This window comes from Bos taurus, chromosome 16 (genome assembly GCF_002263795.3).
Source record: "Bos taurus isolate L1 Dominette 01449 registration number 42190680 breed Hereford chromosome 16, ARS-UCD2.0, whole genome shotgun sequence".
NCBI classification, from domain to species: domain Eukaryota; kingdom Metazoa; phylum Chordata; class Mammalia; order Artiodactyla; family Bovidae; genus Bos; species Bos taurus.
In genome coordinates, this window is record NC_037343.1 from 19694137 (window position 1) to 19720251 (window position 26115).

At 35.2% G+C, this 26115-nt stretch overlaps 1 protein-coding gene across 1 annotated transcript in view; it reads right to left on the reverse strand.

The window, feature by feature from the left end:
• The window catches only part of USH2A (usherin), a 923574-nt gene that overhangs the window by 801804 nt on the left and 95655 nt on the right, over positions 1–26115 (reverse strand). Inside the window, exons 4-8 of the mRNA NM_001191425.2 lie at positions 25729–25792; positions 22670–22964; positions 21588–21772; positions 20903–21124; positions 19694–19787 (exon numbers count right to left, since the gene is read on the reverse strand). Of these exons, the coding sequence (NP_001178354.2) occupies positions 19694–19787; positions 20903–21124; positions 21588–21772; positions 22670–22964; positions 25729–25792 (860 nt within the window). The remainder of the gene's footprint in view (positions 1–19693; positions 19788–20902; positions 21125–21587; positions 21773–22669; positions 22965–25728; positions 25793–26115) is intronic.

A 26115-nucleotide genomic window follows, 5' to 3' on the forward strand; every position in this document is an offset into this window, starting at 1 on the left:
GCATAAAAATGTATTTGAGTTACTATTTGGATATATAGCCATTTTATATTACAAATTTTACCTAGTGCTAGACATGAGTATTATATTAATAAATTAAAAATCCTTTTATTCATATAGCCCCATTTAATTTTTCCTTTTAAGATTTAAAATGTCAATGATATTTATATTATTTGTTAATTACAAATTGTCAGCCTCAATCATTTGTTGTATTAAAGTCATCTCCATTTATTATAGTAATTAGTGTCTGCCAGGGAATCTTCTTTGAATTTCGTAAATGAAAGTCCTTCAATATTTTCAAATACTTGAATCTGTAATCAAGATGTTATGGTTATACTCTAGTCTAACACTCTTCATATAGAAGGCATTTCATAAATATTTCTTAAATGAAGAGAACAAATAATGAAACTTCACATTAGAACAGGAAACATATAATTATTAATTTTATAATGGTTATTCCATGGTGAAGAGTCACCTCCACTGTCTTTACCAATAGCATGAATACTTAACATAGGTAATATGTTCTTAATAGATTAATAAATCATTATATTTTAGGAAAATTTTGCTGAAATAAAGCCATGCGAAATTTATAAATAAAACAGCAAACTGTGCTCCTTATTCACCACCTGACAAAAACAAAATAAAATGCCATGTACATCCCGTCTTACCAGTAATATCTGAATTTAGTAATGTTCATTCACAAGTATTTCTTGATATTTTATTACTTTTAACATAGTATGATTTTCTATGGTTATAAATATTATATAAATGATATGCTATACTAAAACAAGCTTTTGGCACTTCATTGTTTGAGAAATCTAATAATGTTGATGCAATAGCTACATTCATTCATATTCACTGCTGTATTTCATTTAAATACTGGCAAATTATTTTTCAGTGGTGGCAACCTTCCCATCAGTGGCTTATATATCCTCAGTACCTAACTTACATCCTTGTCAGAATTTGAAACTTTCAGATTTTTTTCTCTTTACCAACCTCATGGGTATAAAACATTGTCTCATGGTTTTGGTTATTTCACTGCTAACTAGTAAAAGTTCAGATCTTTTCACATGTATTTGACCAGTTAAGTTGCCATTTATGGCCTTTTCTGTGAATTGTTGTTGTACTTGCTAAGTTGTGTTCAACTCTTTGCAAGACTGTAGCCCACCAGGCTCTTCCATTCATGGGATTTACCAGGCAAGAATACTGGAGTGGGTTGCCATTTTCTTCTCCAGAGGATCTTCCCGACCCAGGGATCGAACCCACATCTCCTGCATTGGCAGGCAGATTCTTTACTACCTAGACACCAGGGAAGCTCCTTCTGTGAATTATCTTATCTTGGTATGTTTTTCAATTAGTTTGTATGATTTAAAAGTTTCCTTTGTTATATTCATTGTGTTGTCCAATATCATCAGCTAGTCTGTAGTTTTTCTTAAAAAGGTAGCTTTTGATGATTAGAAGTTTCTAATTTTTACATAGCCACATTTACCAATTTCCTCTTTTATTAGTTTGTGCTTCAAGTGTCCAGAAGTCATAAAGACATCCTTTATTTCCCAAGGGAAAAATGTTTATCTTCATAAATAGATGATATTGGGAAAGGCAAGACCCTGCCACTTACTATACTCCCCAAATTTATTTCCACTATTTTACTTCTCTAATAATATGTATATTAGAATAAGTTTGTCAAGTCACAGCAAAAAAAAAAAACAAAACTGCTCCAATATTATTAGAATTAGATTGAATTTATAACTGGGGAGAACTGACATGCTTTTGATATGGAATCTTTCTCTACATGAGCATGTTGTAGTTCTCTATTAATTTAAATCTTATAAATTTTTTTCAATACTGTTTCTACCATATATATAAGTTGGTAGATTTTCCTTTGGATATTACTATAATTAGTATCTCTGTTTAAATTAAGCTTCCCATTTGCTTTTTGTTATTAAAAGGCAATTGATTTCCATGAGTCTATCCTATTTATAGGATTCTTTTCTGTTTGGTCACACAGTTATGTCTGACCCTTTGCGACCCCATGGACTGCAGTACATCAGGCCTCCCTGCCCCTCACCATCTCCCGAAGTTTGCACAAGTTCATGTCCATTGCATCGGTGATGTCGTCCAGCCATCTCATCCTCATGCCCTCTTCTCTTTCTGCCACCAATCTTTCCCAGCATCAGGGAATTTTCCAATGAGTCGGCTATTTGCATCAGACTGAAGTCATTAATATTTAATAATTTGTAGATTGTCTTCCATTTTATGACCAAATCATCTTGTCTTCAGACATTGGCAGTTCAATTATTTCTTTTTATTTAATCAATAAATACTTGTATTGACTTATACTTAATTTACAATATTGTGTGAATTTCAGGTATACAGCAAAGTGAATCAGTTACATAGGTGTATATATGTATACAGTAGTAATAGTGTACCATTAGTCACTCAGTCATGTCTGACTCTTGGCAACCCATGGACTATAGCCCACCATGCTCCTCTGTCTATGGAATTCTCCAGGCAAGAATACTGGAGTGGGTTATACACACATACGTATATTATTTTTCAGATTACTTTTCATTATAGGTTATTATAAGATATTGATTATAACTCCCTATGCTATACAGTAGATCCTTGTTGGTTATCTACTTTATGTATAGTAGTCTGTAACCCTGAATTCCTAATTTACTCCCCCACCCCCACTATCCACTTTGGTAACCATAATTTTATTGTCTGTGTCTGTAAGTCTATTTCTGTTTTCTAAATAAGTTCACTTGTTTCACATTTTTAGATTTCACATATGTGATATTTTTCTTTCTCTGACTTACTTAAGATGATAATATCTAGGTCCATCCATATTGTCCAAATGGCATTATTTCATTCCTTCTTATGGCTGAGCAATATTCCATTGTATATACATGGCACATCTTATTTATCCATTCGATTGTCAATGGACATTTAGGTTGCTTCCATGTCTTGGCTATAGTAAATTGTGCTGCTATGAATACGGAGACGTCTGTATCTTTTTGAATTGTTTTCTCTGTATATATGCCCAGGAGTGGGATTTGCGGGATTATATGGTAACTTTAGTATTTTTAAAGAACCTCCAGACTCTTCACCATAGTGGCTGTATCACTTTACATCCCCACCAACAATGGTACCTTTTTCTCCATACCTTCTCTAGCATTTGTTATTTACAGACTTTTTTGATGATGGTTATTTTAACTGGTGTGAGGTGATACCTCATATGTAGTTTTGATTTGTATTTCTCTAGTAATTAATCATGCTGAACATCTTTTCATCTGTCTGCTGGAATTTTCTCTTTCCAATTCTTTAAGTGACTACTCTTTTTCTTATCATACTGAGCTGGCTAGATCCTTCAAAAATATGTTGAGTAACAGACAATCTTTTTTTAATTTATTTTTTAGATGAAGAATAATTGCTTTACAGAATTTTGTTGTTTTCTGTCAAACCTCAAAATGAATCCTGACCTAAAGTGAACCACCATTATGGGTACTGTTGTTTAAAGAAATTTGTAGGGTTTTTTTTTTTTTTTTATCAGATTAGGGGAGTCTGCTTCAACTATGCTGAAAATATTAATCTAGATGGATACTAAATGTTATCAACTGTTTTCTCCATATATATATAAATGAGCATGTTTTTCCTCCCTTCATTGGTTAATGTAGTAAATTATATTAATTAATTTTTAATACCAAGTTTCACTTGCATTTGTGGGAGAAACTTGATTTGGCTACCATAAGTTATTGTTTTTATAAAATAGCCATATTTGGTCTGTTATTATTTTAAGAAACAGGCTTATGTTTACTAGTGAGAATGATAAAGTTTTATTTGTACTGTCCTTTTTTGACTTTGTTTCCTGGCCTCCTCACTTCTATTGACAGAATTCAAAATAAAGATATGTGCCCTCAGATAAAAACTTAGCATGTTATATGTTTAATTTTATATTGCTGTTGACTCTTCTATTCCCACCACCAATTTAAGAGAATGTAAAGAAACTCTTCAAGAATAAGAATTGTGGTTTGCTTAGAGATATAAACCTATTTCTCAGTAAATGAGTACCCAAAACAATTTTAGTGGATTAATGAAAGATTCATAATTTTAGTTGGCAATGTTTTCTTATTCTATTTTTCTTGATGAATTTATATAATAATGCAATAATTAAATGCATTCATTCACTGAGAACCATGTACTTAATGCTTACAATGTGTTCTGATTAAAAATTCTATATAATATGCTGAAACCATCTTTATTGATTAATACAAGATCAATGTTTATAAATTTTCTATGTGATCTTGACACATAGAATGTGTATTTTTCACAGCTGGATACAGGAACCTATTAGTTCAGGCTTCAAATTAGTTCAATACTTAGTTACTAAGGTTTTCCTATTTGTGTTTGGACTGGCTGTTTGACCAATTAAAGTCATCTATACTGATAGCAGATTTGTCAATTTCACCTTCCAGTTCTATCAAAATTTGCTCTATACTTTTGAATCTATAAGATGTATATAAATTTAGAATTGTATTTTTTTATCCATTATATGTAATGAATGTTTTATCTCTAATAAATTTTTAAAGACTATTTTATCCAATATGAATACAGTTTAAGTGAGTTTTCTTACATTTTCAAACTTTGTATGTGCTTGTGTTTTAGGTATATATCTCACAACCCTAGTGTCAGTATCATGTTAAACTGTATTCAAGCCTGTGCTGTGCTTAGTCGCTCAGTCCTATCCAACTCTCTGAGACCCCATGGACTGTAGTCCGCCAGGTTCCTATGTCCATAGAGATTCTCCATGGACGGAAGAATACTGAAGTAGATCGCCATGCCCTCCTCCAGGGCATCTTCCCAACTCAGGGGTTGAACCAAAGTCTCCCATATTGCAGGCAGATTCTTTACCACCTGAGCCACCAAAGAAGCCCAAGAATACTGGAGTGGGTAGGTAGCTTATCCCTTCTCCAGGGGATCTTCCAGACCCAGGAATCAAACCAGGGGTTCCTGCATTGCAGGCAGATTCTTTACCAGCTAAGATATCAGGGAAGACCATATATACTCCAATATATACTATGAGCTTCCCTGGTGGCTCAGTTGGTAAAGAATCTGCCTGCAATGCAGGAGACCTAGGTTCAATCCCTGGGCCAGGGCAGATCCCCTAAAGAAGGAAATGGCAATCCACTCCAGTATCTAGACTGGAGAAATCCCATGGATAGAGTAGCCCACAGGCTACAGTTCATAGGGTAAAATATCTTCCCAAATCTGAAACAAGTGACCTAAGAGCACACATTGCATGATTTAAGTTTGTTAAGGTATAATTTTGTGGCCCAGAATGTGAATGGTTAATCTAGTGAATGTTTCATGTGGGCTGGAGAAGAACGTGTATGCTGTAACTGTTGGATAAAGTAATCTACAGGTGTTCAATTAAATCCAGTTGATTGAAAGTATTGTTGAATTCAACTATTTCCTTCCTGATTTCCGGCCTCCTGGATCTGTCCATTTCTGACAGAGGGGTTTTGAAGTCTCTAACAAAGATAGTGACTTCATCTATTTCTTTTACCAGTTCTATCAGTTTTTGCCTTACATATTTTGATGCTCTGTTATTAGGCACATGTACATTAAGGACTGTTATGTCTCCTCACAGTTAACCCTTTTACCATTATGTAATATCCCATTTTATCACTGATAATTTTCCTTTCTCTTAACTGTGCTCTAAAGTTAACACTTCAGTGTTTACTCTAGAGTTTTTTGATTAATGTTAACATATAAATCTTTACTCTTTTAATCTATATGTCTTTATATTTAACATGGATTTCTTAAAGACAACACACAGTTTTGTCATGTTTTTGATCTTCTCTGCCAAACCCTTTTAACTGATATTTAGGCCATTGATGTTTAAAGTAATTACTGACATATTTGGAGTAATATCTATTGTATCTGTTACTGTTTTCTATTACTTTCACTCTTTGATCTATTTTTATCTTCCACTCTTTCTGCTTTTGTTGTCTTGATTGTGCGTTTTATGTGATTCCATTTTGTCTTTTCTCAGCATATCAATTATTTTTTACTTTTTTAAAAAAATTGATGTCCTTAGAGTTTGTAATATACATTTACAACTAATGTACAATATTTACAACTATTCTAAGTCCCCTTTCATTTAACACTATACCACTTCATGGGTAGGATAAATATCTTAAAATAGCACTCCCAGGTCCTCTCTTCAATTCCTTGTTGCTATTTCATTTGCTAATACTTGAGCATATTATGCTATTATTATTTAGATCAAACTATTATCTTTAGATCAATTAAAATTTTAAAAATGTTTTTATTTTACTGTCACTTTTCTTTTCTCTAAATCATCTTGTTTATTTATACAGATCGAAGCTTCTGATTTATATAGCTTTCTTTCTCTGTAATGAACTTTCAACATTTCTCGTAAACAAGTCTACTGATAACAAATTCCCTCAATTTTGTTTCATTTCTCCCTAACTTTTGAAGGATTAATTTTTCAGGTTACAGAGTTCTAGGTTGGTGTGTTGTGTCTCTCAACATTTGAAATATTTTTCTTGCTTACTGGTATCTGAGATGTCAGAAGTAATTCTTATCTTTGTTCCCCTGTAGGTTAGATGGGTTTTTCTTTGTAGTTTTTTTGCAGGCTTTTCTTCTTTGATTTCCTGTAGTTTGACTATGATATGGGGGCTTCCCTAGTGGCTCAGATGGTAAGACTCTGCCTGCAATGCGAGAGACCTGACTATGATATGTCAGGGTGTAAATTTTTAAAATTTATTTTGCTTGCTATTTTCAGGCTTCCTGGATTTGTGGGTTGCTATCTGACTTTAATGTAGGAAATTCCCAGTCACTATTTCTTCAAATATTTCTTCTTTTCCACTTTTTTCTCTTTCTGATATTTCCATTATGCATATATTATATCCTTTGTAATTATCTCAAAGTTCTTGGATAATCTTCCTTTTTTAACTCTTTACTTCCTCTTTGCTTTTTAGTTTTGGAAGTTTCTATCCACACATCCTCAAGTTCAGAGATTCTATCATCAACCTTGCCCAGTCTACTAATGAATCCATCAAAGATATTCTTCATTTCTATTGCAGTGTTTTTTCTCTCTAACATTTGTTTTTTTTTTAAGATCTTTCTGCTTATATTATCCATTTATTGTTGCATATAATTTTCCCATTAGAACCTGTAGCATATTAATCATAGTTGCTTTAAATTCACAATCTGGTAATTCCAAAATTTCTACTATATTTAAATCTGGATCTGATGTTTGCCCTGTCTCTTTAAACTGCATTTCTGCCTTTTAGTATACTAATTTTTTAAAAAACATAATGATGGATTGGATTGAAGAAACTCCAGAAAAGAAGGCCTTTAGTGAATGTGGTGGTAAGATATGGGATCAGAGAAGTGTTCTATGGCCCTATATTAGGTCTCAGTCTTTCAGTGAGTATGTGACAGTCCTTCAATCTGACCTGTTAGGTGTAGCAGGATGACTAGAAGGGGATGGAGTAAGATATTTTCCTTCCCCTTAATTATATTTTTAATGTCCATTTTAATAGTATCTTGCTATTTTATAAACTCTACCACATATTACTACTGAGTTTACATTTATTATTTAATATATTATTATTAAACAAGATTATATTTCAGTTCAGTTCAGTCGCTCAGTCGTGTCTGAATCTTTGCGACCCCATGAATCCCAGCACACCAGGCCTCCCTGTCCATCACCAACTCCCAGAGTTCACCCAGACTCACGTCCACTGAGTCAGTGATGCCATCCAGCCATCTCATCCTCTGTCGTCCCCTTCTCCTCCTGCCCCCAATCCCTCCCAGCATCAGAGTCTTTTCCAATGAGTCAACTCTTCGCATGAGGTGGCCAAAGTACTGGAGTTTCAGCTTTAGCATCATTCCTTCCAAAGAAATCCCAGGGCTGATCTCCTTCAGAATGGACTGGTTGGATCTCCTTGCAGTCCAAGGGACTCTCAAGAGTCTTCTCCAACACCACACTTCAAAAGCATCAATTCTTCGGCACTCAGCCTTCTTCACAGTCCAACTCTCACATCCATACATGACCACAGGAAAAACCATAGCCTTGACTAGACGAACCTTTGTTAGCAAAGTAATGTCTCTGCTTTTGAATATGCTATCTAGGTTGGACATAACTTTCCTTCCAAGGACTAAGCGTCTTTTAATTTCATGGCTGCAATCACTATCTGAAGTGATTTTGGAGCCCCCCAAAATAAAGTCTGACACTGTTTCCACTGTTTTCCCATCTATCTCCCATGAAGTGATGGGACCGGATGCCATGATCTTCGTTTTCTGAATGTTGAGCTTTAAGCCAACTTTTTCACTCTCCTCTTTAACTTTCATCCAGAGGCTTTTGAGTTCCTCTTCACTTTCTGCCATAAGGGTGGTGTCATCTGCATATCTGAGGTTACTGATATTTCTCCCGGCAATCTTGATTCCAGCTTGTGTTTCTTCCAGTCCAGCATTTCTCATGATGTACTCTGCATAGAAGTTAAATAAGCAGGGTGACAATATACAGCCTTGACATACTCCTTTTCCTATTTGGAACCAGTCTGTTGTTCCATGTCCAGTTCTAACTGTTGCTTCCTGACCTGCATACAGATTTCTCAAGAAGCAGGTCAGGTGGTCTGGTATTCCCATCTCTTTCAGAATTTCCCACAGTTTATTGTGATCCACACAGTCAAAGGCTTTGGCATAGTCAATAAAGCAGAAATAGATGTTTTTCTGGAACTCTCTTGCTTTCTTCCATGATCCAGCGGATGTTGGCAATTTGATCTCTGGTTCCTCTGCCTTTTCTAAAACCAGCTTGAACATCAGGAAGTTCACAGTTCACATATTGCTGAAGCCTGGCTTGGAGAATTTTGAACATTACTTTACTAGCATGTGAGATGAGTACAACTGTGCAGTAGTTTGAGTATTCTTTGGCATTGCCTTTCTTTGGGACCGGAATGAAAACTGACCTTTTCCAGTCCTGTGGCCACTGCTGAGTTTTCCAAATTTGCTGGCATATTGAGTGCAGCACTTTCACAGCATCATCTTTCAGGATTTGAAATAACTCAAATGGAATTCCATCACTTCCACTAGCTTTGTTCGTAGTGATGCTTTCTAAGGCCCACTTGACTTCACATTCCAGGATGTCTGGCTCTAGGTCAGTGATTACACCATCGTGATTATCTGGGTCGTGAAGATCTTTTTTGTACAGTTCTTCTGTGTATTCCTGCCACCTCTTCTTAATATCTTCTGCTTCTGTTAGGTCCATACCATTTCTGTCCTTTATCAAGCTCATCTTTGCATGAAATGTTCCCTTAGTATCTCTAATTTTCTTGAAGAGCTCTCTAGTCTTTCCCATTCTGTTGTTTTCCTCTATTTCTTTGCATTGATCGCTGAGGAAGGCTTTCTTATCTCTTCTTACTATTCTTTGGAACTCTGCATTCAGATGCTTATATCTTTCCTTTTCTCCTTTGCTTTTCACTTCTCTTCTTTTTACAGCTATTTGTAAGGCCTCCCCAGACAGCCATTTTGCTTTTTTGCATTTCTTTTCCATGGGGATGGTCTTGATCCCTGTCTCCTATACAATGTCATGAACCTCATTCCATAGTTCATCAGGCACTCTATCTATCAGATCTAGGCCCTTAAATCTATTTCTCACTTCCACTGTATAATCATAAGGGATTTGATTTAGGTCACACCTGAATGGTCTAGTGGTTTTCCCTACTTTCTTCAATTTCAGTCTGAATTTGGCAATAAGGAGTTCATGATCTGAGCCAGTCAGCTCCTGGTCTTGTTTTTGCTGACTGTATAGAGCTTCTCCGTCTTTGGCTGCAAAGAATATAATCAATCTGATTTTGGTAACCTAGCTTATATGTATTGGCTAGTTTACTTGCTCACAGTTCACTTTTGCCTATCAGGCCTTTTTCCTGAAATAATTATATTTCTTTGTAAAATATATCCTTAAAAATGTTCTTAGTGCATCTACACCAGTGGTAAAGTTGATAAATTTTTGTCAGAGATAAATTGTACTCTTTATCCTTTGTGTTTAAATGATAGTTTAACTACAAATACAATTCTAGGTTTGTTGGTTACTTTGTCTTTGCACTTCAGAGGTACTATCCCATTGTCTTTTGGCTTCTATCGTGGATTGAGATATCAGAAGTTTCAATTTCTTATAAATTCATATCAATAAATATTTATCTTTTTCTCTGGCTACTTTTTAAAATTTACTCTTGGTCTTTGGCAATCATCAGAATCACTATATATTATCAGTGTATTTTTCATAGCCTATTTAGGATTAAGAAGGATCAGGTCATTACTCAACTTTTGTCAATTCTTTACTCTTATCCCTTTAAATACCATATGTCTTCATTTTTATATGCTCATCATTTCTATTCTATAAAGCTGTCTTAATCTATCCCCTTGCTCCTAACCTCTTTTTCATGTTTTAAACTTACATTTTCAAGGTGTTTATGTACATACTTATTTCAGGGAAACAAGAATAAGTGTTTTTCAAAGATTAATAATATCATCCAGGTGTCAGATAGGAAATGAAATTCTTGACTTTGACTCATGAAGTGAACATCTAATGTAGATTCTATAATATAAACTGCCTAAATGCTAGTTACATGAAAATAAATTCATCAGTGTTACAAAACTATAATATAAAATGAAATAGATTTAGAGTAAAAAATTTCTGTTAGCAAATAGAAAACATTCAGAAAACAAAGATCATGGCATCTGGTCCCATCACTTCATGGGAAATAGATGGAGAAACAGTGGAAACAGTGCCAGACTTTATTTTTGGGGGCTCCACAATCACTGCAGATGGTGACTGCAGCCATGAAATTAAAAGACGCTTACTCCTTGGAAGGAAAGTTATGTCCAACCTAGATAGCCTGTTCAAAAGCAGAGACATTACTTTGCCAACAAAGGTCCAGCTAGTCAAGGCTATGGTTTTTCCTGTGGTCATGTATGGATGTGAGAGTTGGACTGTGAAGAAGGCTGAGTGCCGAAGAATTGATGCTTTTGAAGTGTGGTGTTGGAGAAGACTCTTGAGAGTCCCTTGGACTGCAAGGAGATCCAACCAGTCCATTCTGAAGGAGATCAGCCCTGGGATTTCTTTGGAAGGAATGATGCTGAAGCTGAAACTCCAGTACTTTGGCCACCTCATGCAAAGAGTTGACTCATTGGAAAAGACTGATGCTGGGAGGGATTGGGGGCAGGAGGAGAAGGGGATGACAGAGGATGAGATGGCTGGATGGCATCACTGACTTGATGGACGTGAGTCTGGGTGAACTCCGGGAGTTGGTGATGGGCAGGGAGGCCTGGCATGCTGCGATTCATGGGGTTGCAAAGAGTCGGACACAACTGAGCAACTGAACTGAACTGAAAGCTCAATGTGTAATAAAAATATGACACAAGTTAGTCATGATGACTCATACTTCTGGACTTAAGTTCCATAAAGGAACATACTCTCTAAAATAACAGGAAATACTCATTTACATAAATATCAATGTAGAGTGTGACGATGGCACCATTCAAATTGTTGAATGGTAGAAAGGGTTCTTATATAAAATGTTTTAAGCTGGCTCTGCTATTTATAATACTAACAAAATGCATACTGATAGTTTGATCTTAGTTAATTCATAAAATCTAAGATTAATGTTATAAAAGGGTCACAAATCAGAGCCAAAGAATAAAGGAGTATTCACGGTTACTAATAAATTGCTCCATGAATGCTTGGCCACCCTTGCAGATAATGATGTCACAAAATGATGAAAGAATAGTTAAGCAGCCAACAAAGTGCCAGTGCTTGGCAGAGGAACTGATCATTGCATCATTCTTGGACCACAGCCCTTGAAAGGTGAACACAACTATTAAAAGAAAATGAAAAATTCTAAGGATGCAAGTTTCAACTGGTAACACTTTTCTTAAAACTAGATTCTATCAATACTTGAACTCTTAGAACAGGTAAATAAAGTTCCAGATAGGAGGAGAAAAGAATTAATGGCTATATTGTAGCTATGCCACCATGTTATCTGATATATACTAGTTATTTCCTTATACAAGTTTCCAATTCCTAGGTTGCATTCTGCACCTGTGAACTTAACATATATTTTTGAAATTTATAATGGACTTCCTGAGCAGGTGGACCAGAAGTACTTTTTTATTATAAAGCTAATAATATGACTAGCTAGGAAATGATCTAAAAAGTAAAAAGGAGTTGGGGTGGGGTGGGATTTAGAAGTCTATGTATCAAAATAATATTTATCGAATAACTCTTTGATATGAAATTAATCTACAATGACAAAATGGTGGTTTCTTCAAACAGGGTTGGTGGGGAGATATTGACTACAAAGGAGCACAAAAGAGAGCTTGCAGAGAGGAAAAGGTTCTATATTTTAATCAGGGTGGTTATTACAACAAGGCTATACATTTGCCAAAACTCAAACTCTACATTTTTAAATGGGTATATTCTATTGTATGCAAATCATACTTCAAGAAAGTTACTCTATAAAGAAAAACAAGATATTCCTATATGTGAAATTTGGTAAAAAGAACAAGAAATATTTGTATCGCTTCTTTTTTTTCTGACCATTGATCTCCTACTCTTTATTAGGAACATATTCCGCAAAGGCCTTTGGTATGGATAGCAGGAAAGCATAAAAACTTTGCTTTTGTGAAGATTAAAGGAAAAGTAATGGGTAAAAATACCTGCCACTGGGCAACAGTCATTCACCCCTCCCACTCTGGACTCAGGCTGACATTAGGATTTAAGGAAAGACTGTAATCAATGCTGCTTTACCTCCAAAGGTTGAAGCTGATGTCCTGACTTCAGGAATTGCTTGCTAGAGTTAGCACTCTCCCCACAAACACACACACATACACAACAAAAAGAAAAAAAAAATTGTCTTTTGAATGCATAAGTTTTTTCCCCCATAGAATGAATCCTTACACTACTCTTTGAACTCATCTTAAAAATGATAAATACTTACAGTATATGAATTTATAATTATATCAAAAAACTATTTAAAAATTAAAAATACATGTATAAGTGACAGTTATTAGTCAAATAACATTAAGCATTTTAAAACAGTATCAACAATCATATGATCCATTAGAAGCCTGATGCCATGTAATCCTGAAATCTACTTTAAAACATTCAACTCTGCTCAAAAGTCATTGAATAGTATCTAGTCTGTTGGGATTTGTTTGCCATAGATTAATCCTAAAATGGACCAGTAAATTAATTACTCACTGCTTCAGTCATTTGGAGGGAAGAAATGTGACAAATGCTCCAAATTTTTCTCTATTAATGAAATATGCCATTATTATTTATGGTAACCATAATACATTATGCTCAAAGCATCATACATTGTGTTTAAAGCCTTAAAATTGCCGATACCATACCAAAATATGTCAGAGTTCCTAGTCCAACAGCACTGAGGAGAATCAGTGAGCCTCCTCGAGATAAGTATTTTAAGTTTCACAAAAAGCAGTGGAATGTTTAAGAAAAAGTAAGTATGACTTCAAGTTCATCTTAGAATCAATGGTATCTTTGGTTACAGATATTGAGTTGTTTTGGGTTATTTGTTAGTTTTTTTTTAACTTTATGAATGGACAAAATAAATAGGAACAATGAAACAGACTGCTGATCTTACTATACCCAGAATAATCTACTAGTATACGTCTCAAATATTAGAGTAAGCTTAAAAGTGTCTGAAGACCAGATGGTTAACATGAATGAGGTCACAAGATATACGGCTAAGGATAGTAGTAAATACAGTGGCAAGTGAAGATGATGATGCTCTAGAGAGGGTAACTGCTACCATGAGTTAACCAGCTGTTACCATGGGGAACGGGGGCATGCCCGTGTTGGACGACTTTCTAATTAAGAGAACTCGGAGATGTAATAAAAAGATGGAAGGAAGGAAGGTGAAAACTCTTCTTGGAAATTAAAAAACTGAACACTGTTCCCACCTGAGGACCACCAGTTTGCAACATCAACTTTACAAGCAAAAAATATTTTACAGAAAAGTCTCTAGAATGACTATGTATATGAACACGCTTCTGATTTCACCATTCCATTCCCCCAATTTCATTCATTTTCACTTCTGCTAAAAACACTTTCTCATAGGACTGACAGTTGCCAAGAACTGGCATATTTTCAAGGCTTACGTTTTCATCTGTTTGCCAAATGGCTGTAATATAAGTCACAGAAGTCCTGTTTATTGAGTAATATTATTAATGGCTAGCATAATACTGTGAAATTGAAGACACTCCTTTTGGATTATGTCCAGATCTTTAAAGAGAACATTGTTTCCAATAGGATATGGATGGCTTATATTAAAACTTGTTATTTAAAAAGTGAAACAATGTGAAAAACACTTGAATATTTTCAAATTACTGTAGGGGAATTTTTTCAGATATAAGTCCCACATGTATTAAAATATCTAGAATGATAACAAAAGAAAAGGTCATGCTATGAATACCGCATAAAATCATTTTTCATTTTCAACACACTATTGAAAATATCATAGGACTGAGAAATCATTCAGCTTAACAGTTTATTGACTTTTTCCCTTCAGTTGCATTTGGGAAGGAAGTGAATGATATTTGTTGCTCTTTTATTTATGGTACAATTCATGAATTATCAAAATACTACAAGAAGGAAGATAACATAAAAGTTAACTTTTAAACTTTTGTTTTCAAAGGCACTTAATGTCTAAATAAGAAGCATTAAAACATATTCTCAACATAAATTATAGTTAATTATTTCACTAGTTCATAATTCAACAGTCACCACTGGAGACCAAGTCTGAAAATCCCAACTTGACTTCTGAAACCAATCATGAGCCTTGACTTATTTAATGGCTCTATTTTTAAGAGGAAGCATGAAATCACCCAAGAATCATAAGATATCAATCATTGAACTGTGAGCATTTAGAGAGAGAAAAGGGAAAAATATGGGATGGGGCATGAATAGGAAGGGAGATGGGGATGAGAAAAGGGGAGAGGAACTAACTAGCCAAAATAAAGCAAGAGAGGCTCAAAAAACAATGAATCAAATGAAAGTATTAGGCAGTCCTCAGTCTATGGGGTCACACAGAGTCGGACACAAGTGACGCGACTTAGCAGCAGCGGTATTCATTTACTAAACCTATTCAGATCTAACTGTCCTACTCAGTTCATCCCAGAGCACTTTTAAATTGAGTTATTAGTGGACTTGGGGAGGAGTGAGGTTATAAAAGAAATCACTGACTGCAAAAACAGAAGTGTCTATTTTAAATGATCAAAAGGAGACAACACTAAGAAAAACAGTATAGTAAAGTCACTCAGTCGTGTCCAACTCTTTGTGACTCCATGGACTGTAGCCTACCAGGCTCCTCTGTCCATGGGATTTTCCCGACAATAGTCCTGGAGTGGATTGCCATTTCCTTCTCCAGGGGATCTTCCCAACCCAGGGATTGAACCCCGGTCTGCGGCATTGTAGACAGAGGCTTTACCGTCTGAGCCACCAGGGAAGTCAAGAAAAACAGTATAAATGTCATTTTAATATCAAGAGCAAATCAAATTGCCCAAAATTTAAATACACAATTACAGCTGAATAAAGAGTGAATCAATGAAGTTAATTCAAATAATTTCCTTCTGCAACAATACAGTAAGCCATATAAACATTAAAATCAATGTTTAGAGACTTTTTCATGATATACTAATACAATCACACTCAAAGACTCCAGTGTTAGATATCTGAAAAATATAGAAGATTCTTTCTTTCAAATCGATTAACTAGTGGCAAAGACCAAATGTATAAATTAAAAAGTCAGCAATATGAATCCATGATCTGGAGGATAGGTTCAAATGGACATCTGAATTAGAATGTGGAAGTTTTGGTTTGAGCACATAGAAATAAAGGTGGCTGTAATCAAATCAAAGACCCTAAGTTGAAACCGAAGATTAGCAAGACGTTCTAAATGTGTCAGAGGAATGCTGCTTCTCAGAAAATATTCTTGCCATTGAATTATACACACTAATGCTGTAGTTGAAAAACAAATTAGATTAAGAATTTCAGAAGACAAAAATGGAGTTTGTCAAATCCTTTACAGATGGTTTTTAAAACAAGATATTCCATGAAATTCTAAAACAAACTACACAGACGAGTGAAGTGACTAACAACACACAAGTCGGGAACATCTAGAAGGCATGCAAGTCATATAAGAATCAAGAGACAGTGCTGCCATTTTAAAAGCTAAAATACACTAATGTATAATCTCATATTTATATAACAAAAGATACAAATGTAACCATTCCATACTCTTGTCAATGAAGAACAGCTTTTTAGAATGACAACTACATAAAGTAATCCATTGTATTTACAACTTAAATTTAATACGTGTGAATGTGTTAGTTGCTCAGTCATGTCTGACTCTTCGTGACCCCACGAACTGTGGCCCACCAGGCTCTTCTGTCCATGGGATTTCCTAGGCAAGAATACTGGAGTGGGTAGCCCTTCCCTTCTATAGGGGATCTTATCCACCCGGGGATTGAACCTCAGTCTCCTGTACTGCAGGCAGATTCTTTACTGCCTGAACCACCAGGGAATCCCCTTAATTTAATATACACATGGCCACATAATCCTCCAAAAATTTTGTACCAGTTGGGAGTTCCACCATGTTATATTCAAAATTCATCTTCTCTCAAATCTAAATGTCATCAATTTTGAAATTTGTTGCTAATCTGATAGGCTAAAAACAAAATTTTATTATAATCTTCACTTTCCTAATTAAAAGTGAAGTTGGTGAACTTTGATGCATTTGTTGAAAATTGTCTTCTTTGTGAATTGCTTGTTAGTATATTAGCCCCTTAATATTATTACCTTCGACAGAAAGGATATCAAACCAGTCAATCCTAATGGAAATCAACCCTGAATATTCATTGGAAGGACTAATGCTGAAGTTGAAGCTTCAATACTTTGGCCACCTGTTTAAAAGGATCAGCTCATTGGAAAAGACCCTGATGCTGGGAAAGACTGAGAGCAGGAGAAGAGGACGACAGAGGATGAGATGTTTAGATGGCATCACTGACTCAACAGACTTGAGTTTGAGCAAACTCTGGGAGATAGTGAAGGACAGGGAAGCCTGGTGTGCTGCAGTCCATAGGGTTGCAAAGATTTGGACATGATTGAGTGACTGAACAACAAATGGTATTAATTATTTTCCTTAGTATTCTTTAAGTGTTCTTTGTGTATTAGAGATTGTGACATAATAAAATACATATTTTTGGTCTCTGGCACACAGCTTCTAAAACTCTTGTTATTTCCTAACTGGTAAGAGTGATAGGGGCATATTTTGTTATAAACTTGGTTTCTATTCCCAGTTCCTAAAATAGTTCCAGAACCAAAAGTTAAAAAAAATATCTTTTTTATATTCATAACAAGTCCCTATCCACATGAGTTTATTTTAACAAGATGATTTTTGGAAACACCTTAAGGATAAGGGCTGGTGCCAGCAAAGACAACCAAGTGGTCAGAGGGATGGAACTTTCTGCCTCACCTCTAGATCTCCAGGGAAGTGAGAAGGGCTCAAGGTCAAGTTCAATGGCCAATGATTAAATCAATCATGTGTAATGAAGTATCCATAAAAATTCTACCTGAAAAGGCTCTGAGAGCCTGCAGACTGCTAAACACATAGAGAGTGGCATGCTCAGAGAGGGCACGGAAACTCTGTTCCCCTTCCTCTTGACATTCTCTTTGCATCCCTTCCATCTGGGCGTGCTTGAATTGCATCCTTTTATAATAAATGGTTATCTAATAAGTAAACTATTTACTTGAGTTTTGTGAGCATTTTTAGCAAATTATCAAGCCCAAGGAGTGCATTAGGGGAACTTCTAATTTGTAGCTAAGTCGGACAGAAGTTGTAGTTAACCTGGGGACTCACTACTTGCAGTTGGCATCTAAAGTGAGTGATGTCTTCTAGGACTAAGCTCTAAACCCATGAGGTCTGTGCTAATTCCAATTAGTGTCAGAACTGAATTAAATTGTAGTACACCCAGTTGGTATCCATAGAGAACTGAATTGCTTGGTGTAGGAAAAAAACCCATATATCTGGTGTCAGAAATGTGATCTGTAGTTGTAGGTAGAATAGTGTGCATTTCCTTTTTAGAGGGATCTCAGATCTTTATCTGTTAAATATTTTCAATCAGCCCCATCACTTATCACTATTGTGCTTAGTCGCTTAGTCATGTCTGACTCTTTGCGACCCTATGGACTGTAGCCCACCAGACTCCTCTGTCCATGGGGATTCTCTAGGCAAGTATAGTAGAGTGGGCTGTCATGCCCTCCTTCAGGGGATCTTCCTAACCCAGGGATCAAACCCAGGTCTCCCGCATTGCAGGCAGATTCTTTACCATCTAAGCCATGAGAGAAGCCTTCACTTATAAAGAATACTTGTATGACCGAATGTCAGTACTTTTTTATGACTCCTGATATGCTTGTTTCTTTTGTATTTCATATGTTTTGCTTATATAGACCCCACCTGAAATTTAGAAATATTTTTTTAAGTTATAAAATATATTTTATTATTCTATTGTTTACACATATTCAATGTAGAAAATTTCAAAAATACAGTTATAAATAGGATAAAATACTTTATTTCTGTCACATAGGACTGGTAATTTCTTAAAATTATATTCATTTATTATTTTACCTAGCATTATTAATGTATCAGTAAGTTATTATAATCCTTCCAGTTAAACATGAATGCATTTATGTAATGTATATGTGTGGATATATATGAAAGTGAAAGTGTTAATCATTCTTGTTCTAACCTTTATTTTCATAAATTTACAGTTGTTTTTACATTTAATTCTTTAAGCACCTAGATTTTTATACATGTCATGAGGTAGGTAACTTTATTTTCTTACAAATTGGCAGCCAATTGCTTCAAACACCATTTACTGAAGATGCCATACTCTTTACTTTTATTTCTGCTGTAACCCTGTTTCTGCTGCTGTAACCCTCTTTCATATCATCTATTACTGATGTTTGTGCTGAATATTTATTTCTAACAAGTTTCTCTTAATTTTTTTTCATTTACTTCTTCTTCCTAAAGATGAAGCTAAATTTCCACTTCCAGTATGAAACTTACCCCGATGATTAGAGACAAACTAAAGCAATGTAACTTCTAAGCGATTTCACTATAGATTTTCAAGTTAACTACTAATTAAAATTCCTGATATCAGCAACAAATTAAACTTGATTGATGCAATCACATAAAGATCTCTTTATATACCTTTGCACAAATGTACCCTTTAGGTGTAGCAATCTGATCCTTTTCTTAGTTCCATCTATTTATATGCCTTAAAAGTTGCTTTATAAAATATGATAATGCTGATGAAACAGAAAAAAAAAGGAAAAAGAAAACCTCTGGGTTTAGTATTAGTTGTTATTTCTCCCACAGAGTATTTTTAAATAAAGTTTTCAACTTTACTCATAGCTTTCATTTTTCTCTATGAAAATGTTTTCTGAAATAATTAACAGTTTAAGTTCATATCAATTTACTTTTACTCATAAGGAGAAGTTAGACCAAGTCAAGTTTAAAGGATTTATATTCAACAGCCCACCCACTTTTTTGAGATTCCCACGCATAAACAGAGAACTCACATGAAGTCCTTCAGTGAAACTTTCCTGAGAGCAGAGGCATCTATAGGGCTGGCTTGTTGTGTCACAGTGATTGGCATGACCATAGCATTGACACCTGTGGACATGAGCATCGAACAACTCCTTAGAAACACCAACCCAACTGTGAGTATATTTAAAGATCTATGTATGTATCCACTATACGAATTTAACAACAAGAGGCAAAGTCTATTATCCAATACAAAATTCAGTTTCTTTTTGGTCATATGGATAATATTCATAACAGTTTTAAATTAACACTGAAGTATTGGAAGGATTTTCATCAATATCCAAATGTGAAGTTGATTTTCAAACTCATTCTGAGTGGTTTGTACCAATATTAACCATGTGGCAAACTGTCATGAAAAGGCATTTACTGAAACTACCAAAAACAGAATTGAGACTACAAAGTTCAGAATAAACTGAAGAATAAAGTTCACACATTTCAATTGGTCTTTTTCCTCAAAATTAGATGGTGAAAACTTAATAGCTATTTTTTCATTGTGCTATGACTTAACAAATAACATTTATATGTTCATATTCCAGTCTGCTTATGAATATGTGCTTTATTCACAGGATATATCATTCTTCTAGCACAAACCAGTTTTAAGTAGAGTCTATATATGCAGCATTTCCATACTAGGGAGTACGCTATCTTGTAGTTTTCCAACTATTCATTTGTTTAACTTTGTTCTCTACTAGAGCCAGATATTTATAAATTCCTTAGAGTGTCCTATAATTTTCCTTTATTCCTTTATAGGAGAACAGATATTCCTCATAAAACTGTGAACTTATGGAGATCAAGCTCAGTACTTACAGACTAGCTGGGACTACAGTTGTAACTGCAAATCTAGCTTCTTCTCTTTGATTTCAAGAACACTTGAAAATTATATTCCAGAAAAAAATAAGCAAAATATTTGACAATTCTTTTCTAAGTTGGATTCAGGGTATCATAACTTCTAAACCCAACAGCTTTTGAAAATTGATTTCCTAACAATGTGATATTATGTACATCAAAGACTCACATACAAATCTCCCCCCAAAATCTTAGAATAGGAAATAATGTCAATACATGGAGACTGGAATCTGGTTTTCTCTAAAAGGCTAATGTATTTTTAAATGAGTATGACAAAAATTTGTTGGACACGAGATTCATCATGAAAAGCACACTCAGAACCTTGGTCATGAGCCTACCTTCCAGTGATGGTGATTTCATTGACCCCATAGTATCTGTGTCTGGGGCTGACAGGAGTCTCAGTCGTATGGTACTGCCCATGGAAATGAAGTCGTACTTGGGTGGCCTTAACGAACTCTTGAAGTGATGGGGTATTATAGAAATTATTGTATCCAGGACGCTGATTTGGTCCAGGTGTCAGGACGCTAAACGTGACATTCCCACAGGAATATGGAGGAAAACTGTTGATGAAATTTGAAATCATGAAAAGCTATTCATATTTTTTGACAAAGCAGACATTATAACAGTAATAGCTTGAATTCTTCATTCTTGGAGACAAACATTTCATCTATTTTATACACAAGCAATATGAGAGCATCCCAGAAAATATAGTAAAACATTTCCCTGAGGACATAATAAAAATCCTATTAATATATATAACTTGGTAGCTAATCTGAAAATCAATTTTAAAGCACAAGTGAGACTGTAAGCAAGAGATACTCTATAAAGTCTTACGGGAATTTTAAACAGTGTTTAAAACTCAGCTTAAGAAATAGTCTTAGAAAAATCTTCCTCAAGAAAATTGGTGGTAGAGGAAGTCTCTACCAGCTTAACTAGCTTGCATGCAGGTTACTACTGCACATTAGTCTATTCAAATTAACTCCTAACTGCATTCAAAGATAATACTTTAAAAAACATTCATACTTGGGAAGTTGAAGACAGTTGACAGAATCAGAATTTGCCAAATCTCCATTGTTTTTCATTCTGAAAGTGCTGCAATTTCTAGCAAAATATTGCCAATCCTCCCAATCTAGGCTGTCCTCCTTTTTCCTCTGAATCCTTACTGCTGTTGGTTGTGGACTAGAGAACTGAATGATAATATAAAACACCTGAAAATGAATGATAATTGTCATTGAAGTTTTAAGTTTGACCCCATCAGTATAAATCAAACCACGGGAATTTTTACGTTCAAACATAATAGCTGACTTCCTTATAATGACAATTACCAAATATTCATTAGACATCAGAAATTCCATAGCCTACAGTAAAGGCAACACATTCTATAACTGCATATATGTCCCTCTTCTCAAGGATTTTATAAAGTGGAAATTAATACATTTCATATAAAGACATGAACAAAACATTACTTCTAAAAATAATTGTTATATATTTCTTCTTATAGTTATTTACAATAAGGACTACAGTTTACATTAATTTGTGCTACTTAATATTGAAAAGAATGTTTTCATATTTCATATGATTTTGATACAAATCTCTAGAAAATTAGGGCCTGCATATCTTTGATATATTTTTATTTTATAGGTTGTGATACACTACTTTGATGAAGTAATGGTCAATTGCCTAATTCAGCTTTCACTTTATAGCTGGTTAAATTGTTTCCCCAAATAGATGTGTTCAAGTACTAACTCTTGATACTTGTGACTGCAACCTTATTTGAAAATACGGTCTTTGCAGGTATAATTAAGGGTCTCAAGGTGAGGTAATCCTGGATGTACAAGGAAGAGGGCCATGAAAAATGGAGGCAGAGATTGGAGTTATGCTGCCATAAACCAAGAAATGCCAGGAGCCACCAGAATCTGAAGAAGGCAAGGAAGGATTCTTCCCTACAGCCTTTAGAGGGAGCATGGCCTTGTCAACATTGATTTCATACTTCTGATATTCAGAACTGTAAGAGAATAAATTTATGATTGCAAAACTATTAAATGTGTGGTAGCTTGTTGAAATATGCAAAGGAAACTAACACGCATCCCACTGTTACGAATTACCTGATACTGTCCATTTTCCAAATCTATGGAAATGGTCACTCCTTGACTAAGCTGGGTCATGTTTGTAAACACATGTGACACCCACGAAGTACCAACGTTGTTATCATTGACAAAAGAAAGAGGATGGGCTTCAGGATTCAGCCGTAACACCCTGTTTTTGGTTGTGTCTTCTGCGTCATTAGGAATGCAGTACCGCTGTTCCAAACGATGGACACGAGGGTGGCTGCCAGGGCAACGGCAATGTGACTGGATATGCAATCTGGGTAGATCTCTGGAGAAAACTTCCTGAATCTCTCTGTAGGAGTCAAGAGGAAGATGGTAAGGACCAGTAACTCAACAGTGACAGGACTTCTAAGAGGTGTTACCAATGACTATCAGTATCACGATGTTTTGATTTGCAGACATTTACCCTTAATAATTTGCTAAACACAACATAAAATCAAAGTCGTTCCTAGTCAAACATATGCAATCTCAAAAACTGTATCTCAAAAACAGTGCATTTTTTAAAATGAGGTATAGTTGATTTACAAAGTTGTCAATCGCTGCTGTATCGCAAAGTGATTCAGTTACAAATACTCACACATTGTTTTTAATATTCTTTCCCATTCATAGTTTATAACAGGATATTGAATATAGTACCCTGTGCTGTACAGCAGGACCTTGTTATTTATCCGTTCTAAATATACTAGTTTGCATCTGCTAATCCCAAACTCCTACTGTATCCTCCCTTAAACCCTGCGCCCTTGGCAACCACAAGATACCACAAGTAACCACAAGTCTATTCTCTGTGTAAAATCAGCACATTCTTAAGGGTTAATTGTGTACATCAAGAAGCATGCACAAGTCCTTGACTGATAATCAAGATATTTGTTAAAATATAATACTTTATTGTGCCTATTTTTGATTAAAAGAAAGGCAACATTAACTTTAAGATTAACATTAAGATTGTTAAGCTGACATCACTATGAGTGAACAATAATGTATTGAAAACAATGAGTTATAGATAGGGTCTCCCGTTCATCCATGGAAAGAATTAAGAAAATCATTTTATCTGCTGCTGTTTTAGGAGAAGGGACTGGGGCCAAACCCATTTGTCAATGGTTTCCTGTGACTCACCAGTACAGATTCTGGCACCCTAAAATGCTTCAATGGCTTCAGATCATATGGCCACTGCCAAGAGTCAAAGAAGAATGCCAATTTCAGGCAGATATATTTAATTTTTCCATTAAGGGCAATATACTGATACAGAGCAAAATCAGTCATTCTATTTATAAGCATTCTCCCACATAATGCCTTTCCAGACATTTCAGATAGGCCAACATCAGCAAGCCAGGTGTAAGTAGAGAGTAAACCAGGTCTAAGTTGAGAGATCAGACTTCTCTCAGACCCCTCTAAGGGCAAATGGAGGAGGCGGGCACCTTTTTCACTCACTTAAAACACAGAATGGCATGCCTTCTTCTTTAAATCTCATTCATACTTTTCACTTGACATCATGTGTGGCATAGGGCCAGCAGTGACCGTCCAGTGAAATGTTTACCTGAGGAAATCTTTATTAGCAATGCTGCTTTTCAGAATTTTAGACAAAAGTGATCTAAATGATTGTCAGACTAGTGGCCATAAATCTCCCCAAGAAAGTGTTTCAGTGTTACAGCATCCTATATTCAGGCATCTCTGGATCATATAGACTAACTAAAAGAATGCGTATATTGTTAATGGACATAAGATCATCGCTTCATCTCAAGAGCAATGCCTCTCAAATTTACAAGAACTAGTTCTGTCATTGGAAATTCACCATACTAATCTACATTTCCCTTGAAGAAAAATGAATAAACATTCTTCTTCTGCAAGTGAATAAGATCAACGTATTCATACAATGATGTAATATTATATCATCAAATCATAACTCAGGAAACAAACTTCAGAGGATATCTCAGGCTGAATTTTCCTTGAACTTTCTGAGGAGAATGGAAATATGCATGCCTTAAAAAACACCTAAGAAAGATTTCCTACCTATTCTCAAGATGAAGAAATACTTCAATAAATATAGTCCAAGTCCACACAATGTTTTATTCACTGGAAACAGAAATATACAACAATACTTCAAATTACTTACTCTTTTTGTCTCGAAGTCTAGTAGTCCAGTCTCTTGAGATTTTTCTATACATCAATACAAGTACTCAGTTCCTTTGTTCTACATTCTCTAGTACTTACAAATTCGGCAAAGCAATTTTACAAGGCAGATATAGCGGTTTCATAAGTATCAGAAACAACTTCAAACAGAACATTTAAACAAATGTATAAAGTGCTTCCCTGATAGCTCAGCTGGTAAAGAATCTGCCTGCAATGCAAGCAACCCTGGTTCAATTCCTGGGTCAGGAAGACCCCCTGGAGAAGGGATAGGATACCCACTCTAGAATCTGCCTGCAGTATGGGAGATCTGGGTTCAATCCCTGGGTTGGGAAGATCCCCTTGAAGAAGGGAAAGGCTACCCACTCCATTATTCCAGCCTGGAGAATTCCATGGACTATATAGTCCATGAGGTCACAAAGAGTCAGACACAACTGAGCAACTTTTACTTCACTTTTATCCCAAATTAGAGGTTTCCCTTGTGGTTTAGTGGTAAAGAACTGGCATGCGAGTTCAACCCCTGGGTCAGGAAGATCCCCTGGAGAATGAAATGACAACCCACTTCAGTATTCTTGCTTGGGAAATTCCATGGACAGGGGCCCTTAGTGGGCTACAGTCCATGAGGTCTCAAGAGAATCAGACATGACTTAGCAACAAAACAACAACATCCTAAATTATACACTACTACTTGTTCAAAAGTCTAGTTTTCTTAGAAGAAATCATTTGTACAGAATTTGATCAATTCTATGTTATCAGTTACCCACAGAGTAGCACTAGTGAATAAAAACCATAGACTAAGCCAAAGCAAACACTAAAAACATTAATTAGATGGTGTTAAATACTGTAAAGGTGGAAAATTCAAAATATTCATGATATTCTTACTTAAATGAATTTATCCTTACACTTCAGGTATAAAATTTTCATCAGCTTACCTGTTTGTAAGCGCCACTTGGTATAATCGAAAATCTTGCATTCTTCCAACAAACTGCTCTGAACCTGTAATATATATATACATATGTATATACATATATATTAAATCTCAGTTTTCCAAGCAATGTCTGACAAATGTTCAAGTGAAATTCTTTTAAAGCTCTGAAACGTTTTTATTCATATTAGTTTCAGTTGTACAGCATTATAATTCAACATCTGTATATAGTACAAAGTGGTCACCACAAATCTAGTTATCACCCATCACTATACAAGTTGACACCCTCATCGGTTTTGACCCCTCTCAACCACATTCCCCTACAGTTACCAGTAAACTGTTCTCTGTATTGATGAGTTTTTTAAATTTTTAATGGGCACAATCCAGGGTTCTC